Source organism: Gavia stellata, chromosome 17 (genome assembly GCF_030936135.1).
Source record: "Gavia stellata isolate bGavSte3 chromosome 17, bGavSte3.hap2, whole genome shotgun sequence".
Classification (NCBI taxonomy): domain Eukaryota; kingdom Metazoa; phylum Chordata; class Aves; order Gaviiformes; family Gaviidae; genus Gavia; species Gavia stellata.
The window spans coordinates 4,744,499-4,763,340 of record NC_082610.1 but is presented as its reverse complement, the minus strand read 5'-3'; the positions used below and the strand labels follow the sequence as shown (position 1 = coordinate 4,763,340).

The 18,842-nt window shown below is 41.8% G+C and overlaps 1 protein-coding gene across 2 annotated transcripts; it reads left to right on the top strand.

Moving 5' to 3' along the window:
• Window positions 1–2,972: 2,972 nt before the first annotated feature.
• On the top strand, window positions 2,973–18,486 carry CSRP3 (cysteine and glycine rich protein 3). Of its 2 annotated transcripts, none has more exons than XM_059825771.1 (6): window positions 2,973–3,073; window positions 9,524–9,655; window positions 14,110–14,278; window positions 15,661–15,796; window positions 16,495–16,588; window positions 17,774–18,486. In XM_059825771.1, exons 2-6 carry the CDS (start codon window positions 9,544–9,546, stop codon window positions 17,851–17,853), a joined length of 591 nt encoding a protein of 196 aa, XP_059681754.1. In that variant the 5' UTR covers window positions 2,973–3,073; window positions 9,524–9,543; the 3' UTR covers window positions 17,854–18,486. The 2 variants fall into 2 exon arrangements, with proteins under 2 accessions (XP_059681754.1, XP_059681755.1); XM_059825772.1 differs by lacking the exon at window positions 2,973–3,073 and adding an exon at window positions 5,826–5,844.
• The last annotated feature ends 356 nt before the right edge of the window (window positions 18,487–18,842 follow it).

Here is an 18,842-nt window from a genome sequence, read left to right as displayed (position 1 = left end):
TGACCTAAGGTTTTGTAACCATCTAGAACAGTTTGTGGCAGAAATCACAGGCGCAGTTACCGAAGCACTAGCTATCCACTGTTGCAAACAAGGTAAGGTCTGGCTTCTAGAAGGAGGGAGCCCCGTGTCGCTCGGACATACTCACACCATACGGAGGCTGTGCTGTTAGATTCCATTCTTGCCAAGATCAACGTCGGCCTCCAACTGTTGTTTCTCCCCTACTGCAATTTCATAGCAAACAGGTTAAGTTAAACCAACTGAACTTAAATACGTACAGCAGAGTCTCTTCTACGCTGAAGGAAGAAAGACAAAGTCTTCTCATACAGGTCGCATACAGATGACAAGGAATAACTAACAAATGGAAGGAAAATACAGTGTATCTGCCTTCCCAGGTGAAACAGGCCTGGCTGTCCAAATTAGGACAGGAGAAACGCTGGCGAAGCCCAAGATTCAGGCTTGGACTAGGTAAAAAACATAGTTAAAACAGCTAACACAGTAAAACAAACTGGCTTGCTCTTTAATAATGCAAAATTATTTTATAATACAAAATACACCAGACAGAATAGGATTATTATTGAAATACTTCTACATGAAGGGGAGAGAATAATAGAAGCTGGAAAATGGAGGAATTCTCACTGCAGCAGCGAGTAGATTTTTTTCTTTTTCTTCTCCAAAGTGGTAATTGATTGATCTTCCTTACATGTGCCATCAATTTCATTCTAGAAGTATAGAGGTATACTTCACTCTAGAAGTATAAAGGCAAAGGTTTATAGAAACTTACATTACTCGAGGGAAACAAACTACAAACCTTTCATTTTTGGACACCACAGTAAGTAGTAGTTAGGTTTGGAGAAATGGTCTCAGAAAATGTGCTCTCTTCTGAAGAGCTGAACATGTATTCGGACCTGCTGCCTCGTGTCCCGTGGCTCCTGTCAAAAGCAGCAAGCTCCTGTTACTTGCTTCTTCACGCAGGCTTTACAACACCGGGCACTCTACTTCTTGTTCATTTTGCAGGCTGAAAAGCTACCGCTTCCCTGCTCAAAGTATCCTGTTCCCCAGAAGACCCGCATTTCGCTCTGACTAGCTGAGCTCGCTGCTCTTCCCACCCGCCCCACCTGCCCTCGAACGTGAGCCGAGTACGCGATGTGCTCTGTTGCCAAGCTCCGGGAAAGTCCCTCTGATCCTCAGGCTCGCTTTGCTTTTGATACGCTGCGTTCCGGTTCTCCAAGCAGTGTTTTTTAATCCCCCCCTTTGATTTGTAGAAAACGCTACATTCTCACTCCACCAGGAATATAAAAATTCATGCATGTGTACGTTCCAGTTGCGTATTTCAAGCCTGTACCTCCAATCTCAGGTCCTGATAACCAAAGTGGAGCAGGGATTATATGAAATGCCAACTAACCCACACGGGTCCGACCGCTCCTTTGAGCGGTAATGAGCCTCTCAACAAGACTCGCTTCCTTACAGGGGCACACGGTATCGAGGGTGGCACAGAAGTGCAGAAATGAAGCAACACCTAATACCGAGAAACTAAAGGTTGTTCCCTGCCTTTTCCCCTTAAGTTCTCTGATAAAGGGAAAATACTTACTGACATTTTAGGGCAAAATCTTACTCCACGGATTTCCCTGCAGTTGGTTACGGCGCAAATCCATCCAAGTACACGATCTACGTGGCATGAGTAAAGATTAACGAAGATTCAGTTCCCCCAAATGTCAAGGGTCCTAACTTACCGATCACCAAGGGTGCAAACGCTCAGCGGCTACAAGCTTCTTCGTGCTTCCCCTGTACCCCAACAGCGAGCTCCGTCCTGCCCCAGTCCCTCCTCGCTGCCGCCTTACAAGAAACATTTGTACCACGTACATCGCCCACCACCTCTGCGTTCAGCCTTTCTTGACACAGGCAGGCGAGTGCCATTAACTATCCTGGGAGAACGGCCAAGAAGAGATGGAGTCCAGCTCTCCTGCTCAGGAAAAAATAGTCCTCCAGCTTTACGTCAAGAACCTGTCTCTGCATTATAAAATCTTTGCTGGACTCAACAGTCAATGGATCCATAGGCTCCTAAGAGTTTTCAAAGTAGCCTCGGCGAACAGAGCCCCAAAATTCTCAAGTCTGACATGGATTGGGCATCTAATTTCCTTATGCTCCCGTGAAAGTCCCAGAGTTGAGACTCTCGGCTTCAGACTGCTGGTGTGTAACGCCCAGGCTGTAAGGGCTTGTGTCACACACAGCAACGCCCATGATCCTGAACAAAGCTTCTAAATTCAGACATCCTTTTAGAAAATGAGAATTAGCTTCTAAATCTTCAAAGCACTTACAATAAAACACTGTAAAAAGTGAACTTTAACTGCTTCATACTTTTAGTCGCGGCATCTTTAATATGCCTGCAGCATCACCCATCGCCAAGGAGCTCCGCGAGGCACGGCAAATATAACTGCAATGATTAGACGTGCTACATATGGTACGTATTAACTAGCCATCTTAACACCTAAAAGCAGTAAAAATTTAAAGATTAAAAAGCGTAATTCTCCGTACCCTAAAAAGACAAACCGATTGTATCAATCAAATCGTGAACTGCTGAATGAAATTCTATTTGGTTTAAAACTGGTGAGTTCCAGAGGTTCCTACAAACAGGCGTTTGGGGGGTTTTTAATAATTATTTCAGTAAATTACTTTTGGCAACGTGACCGTTTATGCCTAAATCCTCATTTCGGGAACTTTTATTTTATGATTCACATTTAAGCCATGCAGTAGCAACTCCAAAGCTTTAATCGTTATTTCTGCTCTATTAGACTGCATTTAGGAATGCCCTCTAGGCGTAATCTGAGGGGCTGCGTTGTTGTCCACCTACTCACAAGTGGACATAAGGGAACAAAATGCCAGGCTTTTGTCAGAGGTTATTTTCAGCTCGGTGATAGCGATGGCATTGCTCAGATCCCTGCAACTCTCAATCTCTCTCTCATTCCCTTCCCCTCCCCTCCCAGCTTATAAGGCCGACAGCAGTGGCCACCGCATTGAAAGCGCGCAGGAATCCCTCGCGTTCCTAAAAAGCGGGGAGAAACATCAAGCGACTCCGGTAAGTAGAGCATATCGCGTTCTACCACCACTGTCCGATATAAGGGTTTGGGTATTTCTTTTTCCCAACAGGCCGTAGGAACAGCTTATTGCTCGACAATGAAAAATGTGTAGGTACGGTACAGAAACGCGAGTCCTACAGAGCTGACAGCACTATTTTAGGTTTGGAGGAGCCAATTGATAAGCGAGATTCTTCTGGGGTTCTCAGCTTGTTTAGTAGCTACTAGTGTTACAAGAACGGGGCTGGGGGGATCCTCGCTAATGAGATACACCTTTGACTACATGCAAAACTGGGTAACAGACGTTTCAGAAGGTTTAAAAAAAATTTGTTGCAGAGCTACAGAATTATGTTTTCCACAAATAGTTTGTCTTCGTACATGCACTTTTTAAAGCACACAAATGTATGTGCTTTCATAATTTCTCAGGTAAAAATATTCCAGAAGTAAAATTTTAAAAAAACCCCAAAAATCCTCAAAATATTTGATGTCAGTGGCCAATTGGTTTTATATCAAGTGAGAAAAAAACTTCTATGCAGACTCACAGAAAACAGCTAGATAAGGCGGCAGGGTGAAAGAATTCACGAGTCCATCACTCAAGCATTAGAAGACAGCACGGATGGTCAAGTCTGCAGAAAAGCCCCAATAGTTAAAAAAAAAAGAAAAATTACTTACTTTTAAAAGTTTTCTACCTAAAGGTAAAATTATTTCAAAGAATAAAGCCTTGTACGTAGATAAAATAATTCTGCGTCTGATATCAATCATCACGGCAACGTTTCGCAGTCCGTAACAGTTTTACTTGGCACTTTAAAAGATTTAGTGCACAGATAAGGATTTAGAGAAGGATCTTACGGAAGGAAAAGTGCAAGTTGATAGCCCAGGATTAGGTCTGGAAAAAGAAACAGGTCCTTTGTACAGCAGGATGCAGTGTCCCCCAGCCCCACGAATCAAACCGAACTCTGTGCGCGTACGCGTGTGTGGCATGGGTGGGTTTAAGTCAGAACTAAGCACCTTGTTCTAGTGTCGGGGTATCTTACTTTTTGGAGGCGCAATTTAAGTTTCTACAAAAGTGTGCATCAAGGAAGAAATGTGGCATTACAACGCTAGAAAATAATAGATAATTTGTAAGGGCAGAGATGAAAGCAAAGGACTCAGACCCAGGACTCTGAGTTTTTCTATCAGCTTTGCGCATCACGCGCTTCATATCAAGTCACTTCATCTTTCAAAAGGGCTCGTGTAACTTCGAGTGATCAGTGTCAATGAAAAATCGTTATTAACTTCCCTGTGTCAGTGTGGAAATTGCCATCCCTTGATCTCCATGTGTTGGTCTACTGCAGAAATAAAGGAAACACGTTAGTCATCATGAGACCGTGGTGGAGGCTAAAGGGATGACACTAACTAATAAAATGTATCTGCATCCATAGTCCATTGAATGTATTGGAATATAAGGAATACGATTATAAATACATAACAATCTTGCGTCTTTCATTAAACGAGCTCACTCTTCAAACACAAACATTTTCTCTGTTGTGAATCTATTCTGCTGGGAGAGAAGGCTTTCTGCAATGGATTGGATTTTGACAAAAACACCTTCAGCCTTTTTGAGATGCAGTGGCAGGAATTGTGCCTTACACCACAGACACATCAAGATGAAACATAACATAGTCAGCGTTAGTGGCAGAGAAAAACCATAGCAGCATTTTACGGCTACTTTTATAAAGGAAGCTGTGTATCGTTACCCCCATGGCACTGGTGAGGTGAGTAACACTAAGGACGGTCCAGTGAGTCACTGGTGGTCACAGGACGGGTCAGCAGTGGGGCCGTGATTAGATACCAGAGTGAGGTCCCGGCTGCATTGGCATTTCCCACAGGCTTCAGCTGGGAAAAGCATTTCAAATGTAGCCTTGATACTTGCATTTCAGTGTAAACAGTGATTTAATTGGTATTATGACTGTTTATTTATCAAGTAAGGAATCAGTATTCTTATACTTTTAACTGAGTCTAGACCCAACAGCCAGCTGGGACTAAAACAAAGAGAGATGCAAGGCACATCCTATCCATCGGTCCTGGTTCAGCATTTTTACCCCCATTTCTACCAGCGGTCATGAAGACCGACATTTCCCATTCTGTTTATCCCCTTCAAAGCCATCCTGTGGCACATGTGGCACCCTGAGATAACCCTCCCAGCCACACGATACGGGACTTCTGCAGTCCATTCCGATATGACTTGAGCTCTAGCCTCGCACATGGGTCAGCACTGAGAAGGGAAAAACTTCGTGTTTAGCAAGGAAACACGAGAATTACTTTCAACATCTTTTCCACTGCACCGTACTGTCTAGCACTAGTGCTGCCTTTTACTCCTCTACCCAGCTTCATCAGGCTGATACTGCATCCGCTTCCCATTCAGATCAATGGATCTAAACATATTTTTGGATTATATTCTTATCAACAGGACTCTGACTAGAGTGAGACTCACTCTGTGACAGTTATGTGACATCCAGATTCATATGGTATGACTAACAGCCCAACAGAAGACGGCTCACATATTTTCATGCCTGTGCAGAGCACAGAAACACTTCAAAGACCTCCTCGCTCTGAGGCTGGCCTAGATAGTAGTGTTACAAGCTCTAAATAATGAGGAGCATGTACCCTTGGCTGCACATCTGATGTGTATAAATTCTACCCCATATAGTAGCTGTATTTTGAAACGGAAGGATACGAGCTGCTGAGTACTATTACAGCAAGACCAAGACCGCTCCTCCAGCTTAACAGTACCGTAAGTGCCCGCCAACACGCTGCAATATTAATACTCAGAAGTTCCTCTGTCACATGTTTAATACACTTAGATTGGGCCCACTCTACTTCCCACTAGATCACCAAAATACAACAAGTACCACGCAGTTAGCAGTCACAGAGAGTTAAACAGATGTGGACAACAAAGTTCGGGGAATTTCAAGGGGATTTAGATACTGACACCCAATGAAATTAAGTGAAACTAAGAATTTGGATATAATTTTTTCCTACGACAAATAGGAGAGAGAGTTCTATTTGCACGTTGTAAGGATGGAGATTTAATCCACCGTTCTAATTTAGATGAATAGAAAACCACGAATGCCATATACCCTCTGGAATTCACTTGCTCACAGTAATAGTGCTGCACAGGCAGCATCCGCAGGGACGGCCACAGCAGTTCAGCGTTCGGAGAGATGAGCAGAGCAGGGACTCGAAGAGCACGGACTTGCCCTGGTACCTCAGCCAGCTGTTAAGCCAGCCAGCGCAGACATCACGGCATACGCTGCCGTTCTTACGCCGGTATCCTTATGGGAACGTTTTACTGTGACTTCTTTCTCCTACAGCTTCCCATCAGGTGATGCCAAAACAACATGGAAAATGTGTATGCATGCCCAGTCATGTTACTATACTTAGCACCAGGAGCAATGGTTCTTTTAAGAGCTCTAACCACAGCCCGTAACAGCACAAGGTTCACTATCAGGCATTATCAGACTTTTTCAGAGATTATTTTTTGCCTTCAGCTAATGATGTAATTAGAGCTACTTTCCAACAAGTATCCCATTGCCACAGATTGAAATGCTTGGTGTGCCTTTGAGGGGAACTGAAAGAGCAGAAGCAGTTTTACAGAGACTGGAGGTTACAAACCACCCTCCTCCCAGGCAGCTATCGGTGCTGCTCCGGCTGGGAAGGGATTCGACTGGAAACTTGATTTGAAAGGGAACACTGTGAACACAAAAAACTCATTTTAATTTTCAAGCAAGTGTTACGAAACTGATTTTTATCTCCCATCGTTCTTCCTTCTCTTAAAATGTTTGAAGCATTACTTGAGCTATTTTTGTAAGAGAAAAAAAAATGGCACCGATGCAAAAGTACTTTAAAAATAGGAGAAAGTACAGAATGAGACAATAAGATTTTACCTAGGTGAAAGATTTCTCTCTGTTCCTTTATCTCCCATTTAAAATGAATGGGAAAAAGATTTTAGCAGTGCTATTCAGTAAAGCCTTGACAGAGTAAGAAGGGACCAAATTCATAGCGTGTTCCTTCTCACAGTTATTTTTGTTTCTTATTTCGGCTACATCAGATTTGTGCCTCTTACTCATTATATTACAGATAAACAGAGTTAGAGGCAAGCCGAGTTTTCTTCTCCTTCTTGCATCCTTACTATTTTCTAACTGTCCGAGCAGTTCGACTCGTGATCAGCCTCCCAAGAGGACTGACGGGGTCTGAAAGAGATGAGCGGTGCCGGTGCTGTACGACAGCAGAGGACTGGGCTGACTGAGCTGGGGGGCTTTGCTCAGCTGAGCATCGATCAGCCCACAAAGAGCAGGAGAGATTGGATCTTGCATCAGGGTGACAGGTATGCTGCCTACCGCAGGTAACAGTCACAACAGTGACTATGTCATGATACAGGGTTAAGGACATGCTAACAACTGCAGTACTGAAGCGGAGATGTTTGGATATGCATTGTTATCAAACACCGACTGTTAAAACGTGCCCATGTTGCTACGTCTTCAGTGCTATCGCTTCAGCGTGCGCAGACGTTCCTACGCTACCTTCCTTTTGCTGGACAGATGCGTCTTTTATACCATTGCATGGTTTTTAGTGTTAGTAGGCAGAAAGAATTCCCTTCAGGTTCAGCTAGTGTGTAGAAATTGTTCATTTCATTCTGAAATGCAGAAGATACAGTACAGAAGTCACTGAGATGATGATAAACTCAGGACATTAGTGTCCAGTGTACAGACATAGTAAAACGTTAGTCTAAAATGCAAGCTATTTCATAGAGCAGCTATGTCACATCGCTGCTGTGATGAACTCCCCTCTCTCTTTCACTTGCCTCCAGAAGAAAATTCTCAGGTAGCAGGCCTGATCCAGCGTTCAAACTCCTTTTCTTAATTGAGAATCTCTCATGGTGAATTTAATCCAATACAAACAGCACAAGCAGGCTTCGAAAGAACTATAATAAGAAGGTGACTGGTTTTCCAAGAAGGACAAGGAAGGTCTGCGCCAGGAGCTTGGAACAAGTCGATAATACGATGTGCAGATGACAAGATGACGTCCCAGTCTTTCCAGAAACGATGACTCAAACAAGAAAACAGAAGGGCAAACCGTAGGTTGGGGCTGTTTCAGATGCGTGATAGCGTAATCATCAGGAAGGGCACTCACTGAGCCTGCCGTCAGGCGACCTAGGCTGGGCTCCTGGCTCCGACACCGCCCTCCTGCGTGACCTTGGTCAAGTCATTTCACCTGTAACTGGAACAGTAAGAACTGGAACAGTAAGCACTGCTCTCTCTTATTTTTTTCTCAGATGTTTAGATTTTAAAAACAATTGACAAAGAAAAACATGCCTTAAGGACCTTCGGAACCTATCTGTTATTACTTTATAACGGCTGTCCAGCACAGTGATCTTGCAGGTGTTTTATGAGGAATTCGGAAAAGCAACAAACAACTTGTTTCTATTAAAGCATCCTCTGAAATAACATCGTACATTTGTTAAACTTCAAGATGAAATTATCCAGGTGTGAATTGTATAAATTTATATCATACTGACACAGAAAATGGCCTTTATACATGTTACCGAGGAAGCTCATGTGGCACTGGATGAACTAGCACTTGCTTTGGAGAGGTATAAATAGTACTATATGCTGTCTCTTAACAGCGTGTTTAGGTAGAACACCGTTCTGTTGAAAATTTCATGCCAAATATTGTCCACACTTCTGCTTTTAAACTCCAGTAAAACTTCAAAGTGTTTGTTAGCCTCCGTTAAAATTTGCCTCGCAAAACCAGATCAACACACATAAAGCAAAGACTGAGGGGAAAAGGCTATGCTGGGATACAAGGACGGGCAGGATCGAAATAAAATTACTATTTGTTGGAAAATAAATCCTAGAACCACTTCTCCAGAAGAGGTCTGAACGATCCTGGCACCTTTTTAATGAAACAACTCACAATCATTTCGTATCTTTACCATCACAACATACTGAGCTAAGGAATATCCTTATTTAGAGGATTTAGACTGCCCCTGCCCCCCAAAGCACCAGCTAGCACCCCCACCCATGGATAGGATACATCCCTGCTGCACAGGGACACACACAGGTACGTCGTACCCGCCGGCTGCTGGCGTGCCTCAAAACCCCGTTACACCAGCCCCAGTTCCCAAGAGCAAGGAGGGTCTCCCCAGGTCTCCCCTCCTCAAGAGGGCCAGCCACGGAGAAGCTGGGTGGACTCGCAGCTACCATCTCATCTCTCTGCTACCGCATTATCTACAAGTACTGGGGCGTAATGCACACGAGCAAACACTGAGTTGGGGCCACCCTGGAACAGCAGTTGACTGGAGAGGGTGAGAAAAGAATAATAATTAAAAAAAAAAAGAAAAAAGGAAGCTGTCCTGTTAAAAAGAATTCCCTCTTGCTGTTGTATTTATTCATGTAATTTGATTTTTCTAGGCTACTCTTCAGGCATAAGGATGCCGAACTGGGGAGGTGGAGCCAAATGCGGCGCCTGTGAAAAGACCGTGTACCACGCCGAGGAAATCCAGTGCAACGGACGGAGTTTTCACAAGACGTGCTTCCTCTGCAGTAAGCTGGGCTACACTGTCTTAACTTCACAGTATTCCCATAGCTCTATATTAATCTTCCATTAAAGCTGTAGATTTACTTTGATATTACTTCGCATGCAATAAAGACGCTTCATAGTTTCCCCAATTCAACATGTTTGCTCACAGGACACTTACACCGGGCTTTTAAACACCCTAAACAGCGTACAGGACGGTAGAAGCAACCAGCATCAGACTGAATTTCACACAGGGAAAGTTTTGTAAAGTTTATGTATCTTACTTCTGGGAAAGTTCGAAGTAGAGGGCAGTCACACATTAATCATCCTACCTGAAGTACAGCACAGCGAGACTGATTCTGGTCAGGGACTCTCTAAAAACCTACAGATGAAACCTGTTTCCCATCCTTTTAGTAACGGAAGGATGGAAAATGACCGTATCGGTTTCCAAAGCAGCAGGCAGTTTTCCAAAATGCCAGTTTGCCACTCCACAGCAGCTCTTAATAATCAAGGCCAGTTTTCTAGCCCTTTAGCCCAAGCAATCTGCCTCTCAGGCTCTTGGCTTTTCTTTTTTCACACGTGCATTGGATGATTATTGTTCAGGACACCGGAGTGATGCAGAATCACGGTATCTAGGTCCAGAATCCGTTATCCTGGAGATGGACCTTCTGTCCCACAACATAGCATATTACGGGTTTGTTTCAAGTTAAAAACTTTAGAAGAACTAAACAAACAGCCCTCATAAGACAGAAGTACGTCTTATTAGGATATTATAGGAAATGATTACTTTTATGGTGAATCCTAACATTAATTCATTTCACACAGGAAAGCTGAAAGACATTACCCCGCTGTCATCAAAGTCTCCCACCAACACTCTGCAAGTGTCTCAGTCTCCTCCTTCCCCGTATTTCATATAGTCCCATTTCACTTACTCTTTTACTCCACGCACCTCAATGTTCGGCAGAGAGCTTCCAGGAATTTTGCTTTCCCTGCAGACGAGCTACCCCTTGAAAAATTAGAGAGAAGGTCCCAATCAACCCAGCTCTGTTTGCCTTTTGTGGAGAGAGTAAACCATTCGATAAGAACTAAAGATAGCGGAACAGTTTATTTTGCAGACAATGCTGGAGATTTAGTGCCTCTGCAGTATGAATTCCAGCATGGCAGCTTAGAAGCCATTGAATCCAATTTTTCACCCTCCTTTCCTGGATGGATAAAGCATTCTTGTTTGGAGGCAGGAGACTGATGTTGCACGCTTAGATGACATGGTACAGCGCTATGCAGAATCAGTCCAAAGGACATGCTTGAGCTGTCTTTGCCTTTCTCCCAGTGCCCTGGAAGTGATGCCTACAAGACTAAGTAAGAAAGAATTCCCTCAAAAAGTTTTCAGTTAATTGACAACCTTCAGCCAGTTCTTACAGAATGGTAAAAATCTCAGTTTTGTGAAAACTAGAGACTTCTTATTGCTTGCATGTGCCGCTTACAACAATTAATACTAGATATCAGAGAAACTATAGGGAGAGGGACACGAATGTGGTAATGATGAGAAAACCTTTAACTGAGGCTTGTGCTTTATCAAATGCTAGAAAACGATACGGCAGAAGATGACAAATGAGGAGACTCTCCAGTGTCTAATAAAAATAAACAGCTGTCCCAATAGGGCATAGTTAGTAATAGTTCTCTCCTACCTAATACTGGAACAAATTTAAGCTTCATTCTTCGCATAACTGTTTGGGGTTTTTTAATGATCCATGACAAACAACATACATCTATTAGCTCTGCCAACTGTTGGCTTGGTTTGTTGTAGGGTTTTTTTTGTTTGGTTTTGGCTAGTTGGGTGAGGGGTTTTTTTTGGTTTTGGGGTGTTGGGGGTTTTTTAATTTTTTTTATTTGCCTCTTGTACTTCTAAGTCTGAACTAAATTATTAATAGGTTAGATACTAAAAAAAGTATTCCCAGCAGAAGTATGTTTAAGGTCAAAAATTACAGATGCATCTAAGCCCAGTTGGCATATGAGAGGTACGTTAATTGGCTGTACTTTTCCCACGATTTACACACACTGATCAGCAGCTCGGGACGACTCAGTATCCTGTATCATGTTCATGGGCTTTTCAATGAACCAATTACAGGATTTCATTTCTCAACAGAAGAAAACCAATCCTCCCCGACCCAATCTCAGGTACAGAAACAGTCAACCTATTGAGTTGAGCTTTTATATACATTTAAAATATAGCTTGTATTTTACATTCTATTTGACCAGACACTCAAAACACACCAGTACTTTTCGACCAAAAAGTTCAATTTGGGCAAAATTACAAACAATTCAAACCAACCTGTTAACACAGTAAGAATCAGACAAGCTAATCTGTAAGTCACACTCTCTCCACTCCACAGTTTTTCCCGACAAACATTATGAGAGAGAAACTCCTTTCCAACAAACCCTCTTTCCCGTGCAGACTGCTGCTTACCTACCTTGTTTCCCCATCAGCTTTTACTCAAACCGCAGCTGTGACGGACATTTGGCAGGATCTCACGCCATCAACCTGAAACTTCTCCGTGCCGGCCCGTGAACGGTGTCTGTTGGCAGATGACAGGTCTCAAAGTTATTTCAACAATCGCACTTCAAGGGCTTTTGCTCCATCTGTTGTGGTGAATTGATACTCTATCCCTACGGTGCCAGAAATAGAAACGCTTTATCTACTGCTAGAGTTTCCATCAGCCCCTAGCTCCCTCAGCAAACATAATTATCATCTCAAAGCAGAAGAGACTGTAGCAGGAGGAGATCAGGTTCACACATTTACAGAAGCCCCTCGTTTTAGTTCTATTAACTATAAAGGTCCTGGCAAATTATTTTCCCCTCTACACAGTACAGTCACAGGCTTAAAGCTGCAGAGGTTCCAGCATCAGCTTAAATTCTCTGCTGTGGATGAATTTTAGACTCACAGCAGGACAGTTAAATTAACATGGGGGAAAAAGGGATTAATCACTCAGCTAGCTCTTCTAGAGCTTGAACTTCCAACCCCTTTCAATACTGGTGTATTCCACAGGTTTCTGTTGCTTACCTGAGCTAAGCAATTGTCTTTTCCAAGCTGTCAACGGCCCCTGCACAGCCGGAATGCCCTCTGTGGGACATGCACTTGTCCAAGGGAAAGTGGAGAGAAAGTTTTTCCCTACTTTTTTTTTCCCCCCCATCAACCACTGTTACCATAGTGAACACTTTGTAAAAAGCGTTGAAATTTTAGTTTTTAAGCATACTACAAAACGCTGATTCTTTTTCTATAGGCACGCTGAACTGAAAGCTTCCTCCTCTCTCAGCGGGGTGGGGGCTGTCTCACGCCGAGTTCCCAAAACACCGCAGCATACACAGTCACCACGCAGATGAGGAGCATAGCTACTATTTTTTTTCCATTATTACTGTCTGGTTTCCATGCGTAAGCAGCAAGGAGAGCCACTGGACCGGTAACAGAATTTAGTCTCTAAACGCTGACCAGGGTTCAAATGAGCAAAGAACTGGGGAGAGAGTAATCTAGCTTCCACGGCCACTCCACCAGACCAACCACGCGTGAGACCGGCCTCAGCAACACTCCTTAGCTCCAGGTCTGGCTTGTGTTTCTAAAAAGATGGATACTTGCTTACTGCCATCCCCAAATAAGCAGCTGTTAGCACGCAGGAGCTTTTGGTCCTTCTAAGTTGAGGCTAGGGTTAAAGCAGTGCCATAGAGGATATAACTTGTATTCCATTACGCCTGTCAGGCATTCCTACGGCACCTCGTGTCCAAAAGTCTCCCAGAGCTTTCCTAGTGAGCTAAGCCAAGCAGTATTCTCTGTAACGAACACGACTGGGAAGAGGTCTCCGGTTTTGCAAGGGCTATAGTCATACTCTTGCCATGCTGGAGGAAGTCTAACAGAGCTGAAACTACCAGTTATTTGGGATCACTGCTTCGCCTTACACCACAACTCAAACAAATAAAAAAAAAACGTGTCCTGCTTGTCTCTGCCTGGACACGGTACGTACGTTATAGCCTCTTTTAGAAACACACCACATTAAAATAGCATGGGCGGAGATGAGAAAGCCACCACAGAGTCAGAGTGACTATTTTGAAAGGTGCAGATGCACAGTAGAATCAACACCCCTGCAACCTTTTTTTTTTTCCCCCCCTTTTTTTAAGGTTTGGGAGTTTAGGATGATGATCTCAAATCCATCTTAAGCTTCACAGATCTAGACAAATTGTCTCAACAAGCCCATGATTTTCCTGGGATTAGAGGGCAACTTCAGAGTAGCAGAAGATCAGCATGTTGCGTGCACGCACAACTACTTCAGCAACAGCCCAGTGAAGTTTTACACTGGCTACAGGCTAACACCCTCCTTTTCCTATATTTTTAAAGATAAACAAAAATAAGCAGTAATTGTAGTTATTCTGAACTACATAAATTCAAACTCGAAAATGCAAATGTTTATATGTGCCTCTCTCTTCCTCTTTTCAGTGGCTTGCAGGAAAGCTCTGGACAGTACCACAGTAGCAGCTCATGAATCTGAAATCTACTGCAAAACCTGTTACGGGAGAAAATACGGTCCCAAAGGTATTGGCTTCGGACAAGGGGCAGGATGTCTCAGCACTGATACTGGTGACCATCTGGGCCTGAATCTGCAACAGTGAGTTAAATCCCACTGGCAGCACCTTTTTCTGGTACTACTTACCACTTAGTGAGGTATTTTAGGTATTTTATTCTGTTTCCATAACAACATCCAACATAAGTAGCAGAGCAGACTTTCCTACAACCTTCCCTTCAGTGGACACAGTAATTTACCAGTTTTTAATGACATTCAGTCTCTTTAAGCCTTCTTTATAAACTATCTCCTCCTTCAATGGGCAATTATTCTGCAGAAGCAGCCTTTATGTGCCACCACAGACATAAATATCCACTGCAATTGTTATTTGCCATTAGTAGCACAGTGGTAAAGTCACATTCACCATAGAACACAGGAAAAAAAAAAATTCTCATAGGCTAAAATACAGTTAGCTTTTACTGTTAGAGAAATAATCCCACTACCACATACTGTTAACTCTCCTCTTAATGGGGGAAATCATGTTTCTAAATCCTCCCTGTGGCTCAAATAACACTCACAAACACACCGAGAGTGTGTTTGAACAAAGGAATTCTAATGGGATACCATCTTCCAGAAGCCTTAGCTGCACATAATTACCTCTGACAATACATTTTTATAGTATTTTTCTACGATTCTCAAAGCTGCACATTTCCAAATCAACGATGCTTTCTTCTGGTATTACTATAAGGAAACCAATTAACCAATATGCTGTACAGGAAATAAAAACTTAAACAATGTATTTAACTGTAGGTCCTTGTAAGATACGAACCCATTATGGGCAGAGTCCTGTATCAAAAACTGTCCTGTCCTGTAGATTTAATGACCCGTTGCAGTCCAACAATTTGATAATTCAAGTGTCGTTCTGTGAAAGGCTTTAAGCCAACACAAAGACAGAAAGCACTAAGTCCAGAAATACAAAGCAAAGCTACCTTTCTGATAGGCTTTTGACCCTAGGCCAGCTAAGAACCTTAGTTCCCTGTGCAAATGCTACAGTGACTAATGAAACAACTGCATACAGAATTTAAGGGCTTTTCCCCACTTAGTACTGAGTACCAGCAGATAGCCAGTTACAAATAAGAGAGAGGTCTTTTGCTTGTATTTTCCCTCTTGCCTCTCAATAAAACAAAATTTTTACTTCCACTTTTCCTTAAATATAATATTTAATGATACTTTAATTATAGCTACTGCCAGCTCCACGTACTCAGCCCAAAACAGGTAATATCAGCGGTTACAGTATCAGCTTTTCAACCACACGGCGCACTATTCAATAGAATACTTTCATTTTTCTCTTTTTTTCCCCTTTTGCATGTCTAAGACCAGTAATTTAGTATTTTTTTATCCCTTTCCAAAAAATAATGAAATAGTATTTCTAGAATGAATATAACATTTTAAGCAGTATTTTGAAACACTGAAAACTTCTGTTTTAGGGGGTCGCCAAAGTCTGCTCGCCCTTCTACACCAACTAATCCTTCAAAGTTTGCCAAAAAGATGGTAGATGTCGATAAATGTCCCCGTTGTGGCAAATCAGTGTATGCTGCGGAGAAGATCATGGGAGGAGGAAAAGTAAGTAGTTACTACAGCACTAGAAACAAAACACACTCTTACAATGGTGATAAACTACAGCTAATAGGTCCCTGATCTTTGAAATTTTTACTCATAGTCTCGACAAAGAAAACATGAGAATGAATTAACATATTGCTAGAGAGTCCAATGTACTTTCAGGTTTAAAACCACGTGCTTTTCGTAAGCCGCCTTCAACTTTTTGCATCTTGTTCACGTCCGAGGAACAACTCCTGGCTACTGTACAGGCTGGCTCTTCTACCACTGTCATTCTAACATCTCTGGGGTTATTTATAATTTAAAAAAATGTTTGTAGTGGTAATTGCAGACAAATTGAAAAGATTATGTGACTAGAAAAACAAAAGCCTGCCTCACATGACATGCTAGCTCTCTGCTCCAGAACTCTCACTAGAATATTATCTCTGCACATCAAAAAAATGGCCAAAACAAGAGTAGTATCTGCAGCTCTCTGCTTTTTACCGGTCCTCCATTAATAACAAAGTCACTAGGTAAGATCTTGATATGGGATCATAAAGCCATTGAAAAAAAGACTAATCTAGAATGACTAAAAATGGAAGGCATAAAGACCAACAAGACAATTTTAACCTTTTCACAGCATAAAAAGCAACAATTCTTTGCTTCTTGTATCTGCTAGCCATGTACTTTCTGTAATATACAATAAATTGTCTTAATTTCCTCAGCCTTGGCATAAGACGTGCTTCCGCTGTGCTATCTGTGGAAAGAGTTTAGAATCTACGAATGTTACAGACAAAGATGGAGAGCTCTACTGTAAAGGTAAGAATTGTAATGAGCTGAACTGGGTTATTGAGTCAATCTAAACTTACTCTTTTTAGACCTAGTATTGCCATCATGATTTACCTTGTTGCATGCTTAACAACTTCAGGAAATTCCATTTTGTCTTTTTTAACAACTTTCTGAAAGCAAAGGAAAGAGCTACGGTAACATTGCAGTTGCGTCTTCTACCTTTAACATTTAAATTTTAAAGTTGTAATTTTTCTACAAACATGACATCCTCTCAGATCTGTCCTCAGACCTTCTAGCAGGAATACTGGCTATATCTACTGGTCAGACTCTTGTACCTGCATAATCTCTCTCACTCAAAAAAAACCCAAACCAAACAAAAAAAACCCAAACCACACAAAAAAACCCCAAACCACAAAGATGCAGCTCTTCAAAGGTCATCTGTTTGAGGTCATGGTCCTAACTGGACTTCTTCCCAGTAGGAGTTAAAAGATACTTCCACTATATGGGTAGTACAGAAGACAAAGCATTCATGCTAAATTATACATCCAGATGTTCTTCTCAGATCAAGAAAATTCAGACTTCACTTGACTCTTAGAAATAGCTGAAAGGGAAAAATATGCAAAGTTTTTATATCCTAGGCTACACTTCAGAGACTCCTAAAGAAGAATACTCAAGTTCAGTGACGTCGGATGCAGTCCGACATCTGCAAGTGATCAAATCAGCATATTTTGAGAAATATGCTGACGACTACTACTTCCTTAGCAGAGTTGTGACAAATAACTACGCGCACACTTCACAATACAGAGTTAAAAGTGGAATGGTTCAAACTACCATCAATAGTGTCTGGACCAAGTTCTAGCTCTTTTAACCTCCTTTGAAAATTTCTGACCTATTACTCAGTCTGTATTAATCAAACAGGCCAAGTTTTACTGAGTATTTTCCAGCAGGAAAGTAGTTTTAATGAAAACGTTACTTAGATCCTAAATACATACAGTTTCTTTTTTTTTTTTTTTTTTGGAGAAGACCAGATGTGACTTTTGTTTAATTCAAATATGTGGTTCCAGTTTCACTATTAGAAACTATTGACACTTCTGAGAAAGAAACACTACTTCAGATTTCTTTTTATTAAGTTTGGAAGTAGTAGTAAAACCAAAAGTCATTTACCTCTGTATGAAAACATTCAGAATACTATTTATCTCCCTCCTTCTTTTGCAGTTTGCTATGCAAAAAATTTTGGTCCCAAAGGAATTGGGTTCGGTGGCCTCACTCAAGTGGAAAAGAAAGAGTGCGAATGAGAAGAAACGATGCAACAGACTCCAACTGCTGTTGATGCCACCAAGTGATAGTTGTCAAGCAAAATGTTAAAGATCACATATTGCTAAGAACCTAGGGCATTTGTTTAATATTTTCCACCTTGCAGGAAGAACTTGTGAGCTTATATCAAGAAATTCTTAGAATAGCTTAAAAAGGTACAGTGATAAAACTAGATTCATGTTTGTTTTACAGTAAATAAAGACAAAAAACCTCATGGAACATTATTCATTGAACATTATTGCTTCTTAAACTAGTGTTTACCACACTTTAGACTGTAATTTTAAAGACACAGCACACCGCCCCATTAAGACAGAGATACATTATAGAGCGCAAGGGTCAGAGTGTTCCAACTTAGGCCATATTTTCCTTCGTTCAGAATGTTATCCCGTCTATATCTCTATCCATCTCCTAATGGAGTTTTGAATGTTTTGACATTTTGTGTTATGGCAAAGTAGACGTTACTCACTTTGAGACAATTAAAAAGTATTTGAGATTCTTTCTCTCAAAGGGAGGTATTTCTGAAGAAAACCAACATTTTTGTAGAACACGGTGTTGAAAGTTTTGTTATCGTATGTTTTCAAGCTACAATAAAGTACTGATATTGCTTCACGTTACTTTTATTTGAATTTGCTTGTGCTTTATGTTCCATAATGTCGCAGATATATGCATTTCACCGAGATGAATGAAATCCCCCATTTCTTAACTACAAGAATTCCGTTTCATTACATTACTCTTATGTTGTCAGTTCTACATGGTATTTAACTTGCAATTTTCTGATCTCAATCTGTTTCCCTGATAGTTTTCATTATTACCTGCTTTGACTTATATTCAAAACCACAGTGCCCAGCTGGCCACTCCAGACTGACGCTGCAGCCTTTTCTTGGGAACATGACTGACATCCAGCTATTACAGAACTATGCATGCAGGTGCAAATAATCTCCTCTTTATATATACATTGCTATTTCCCATC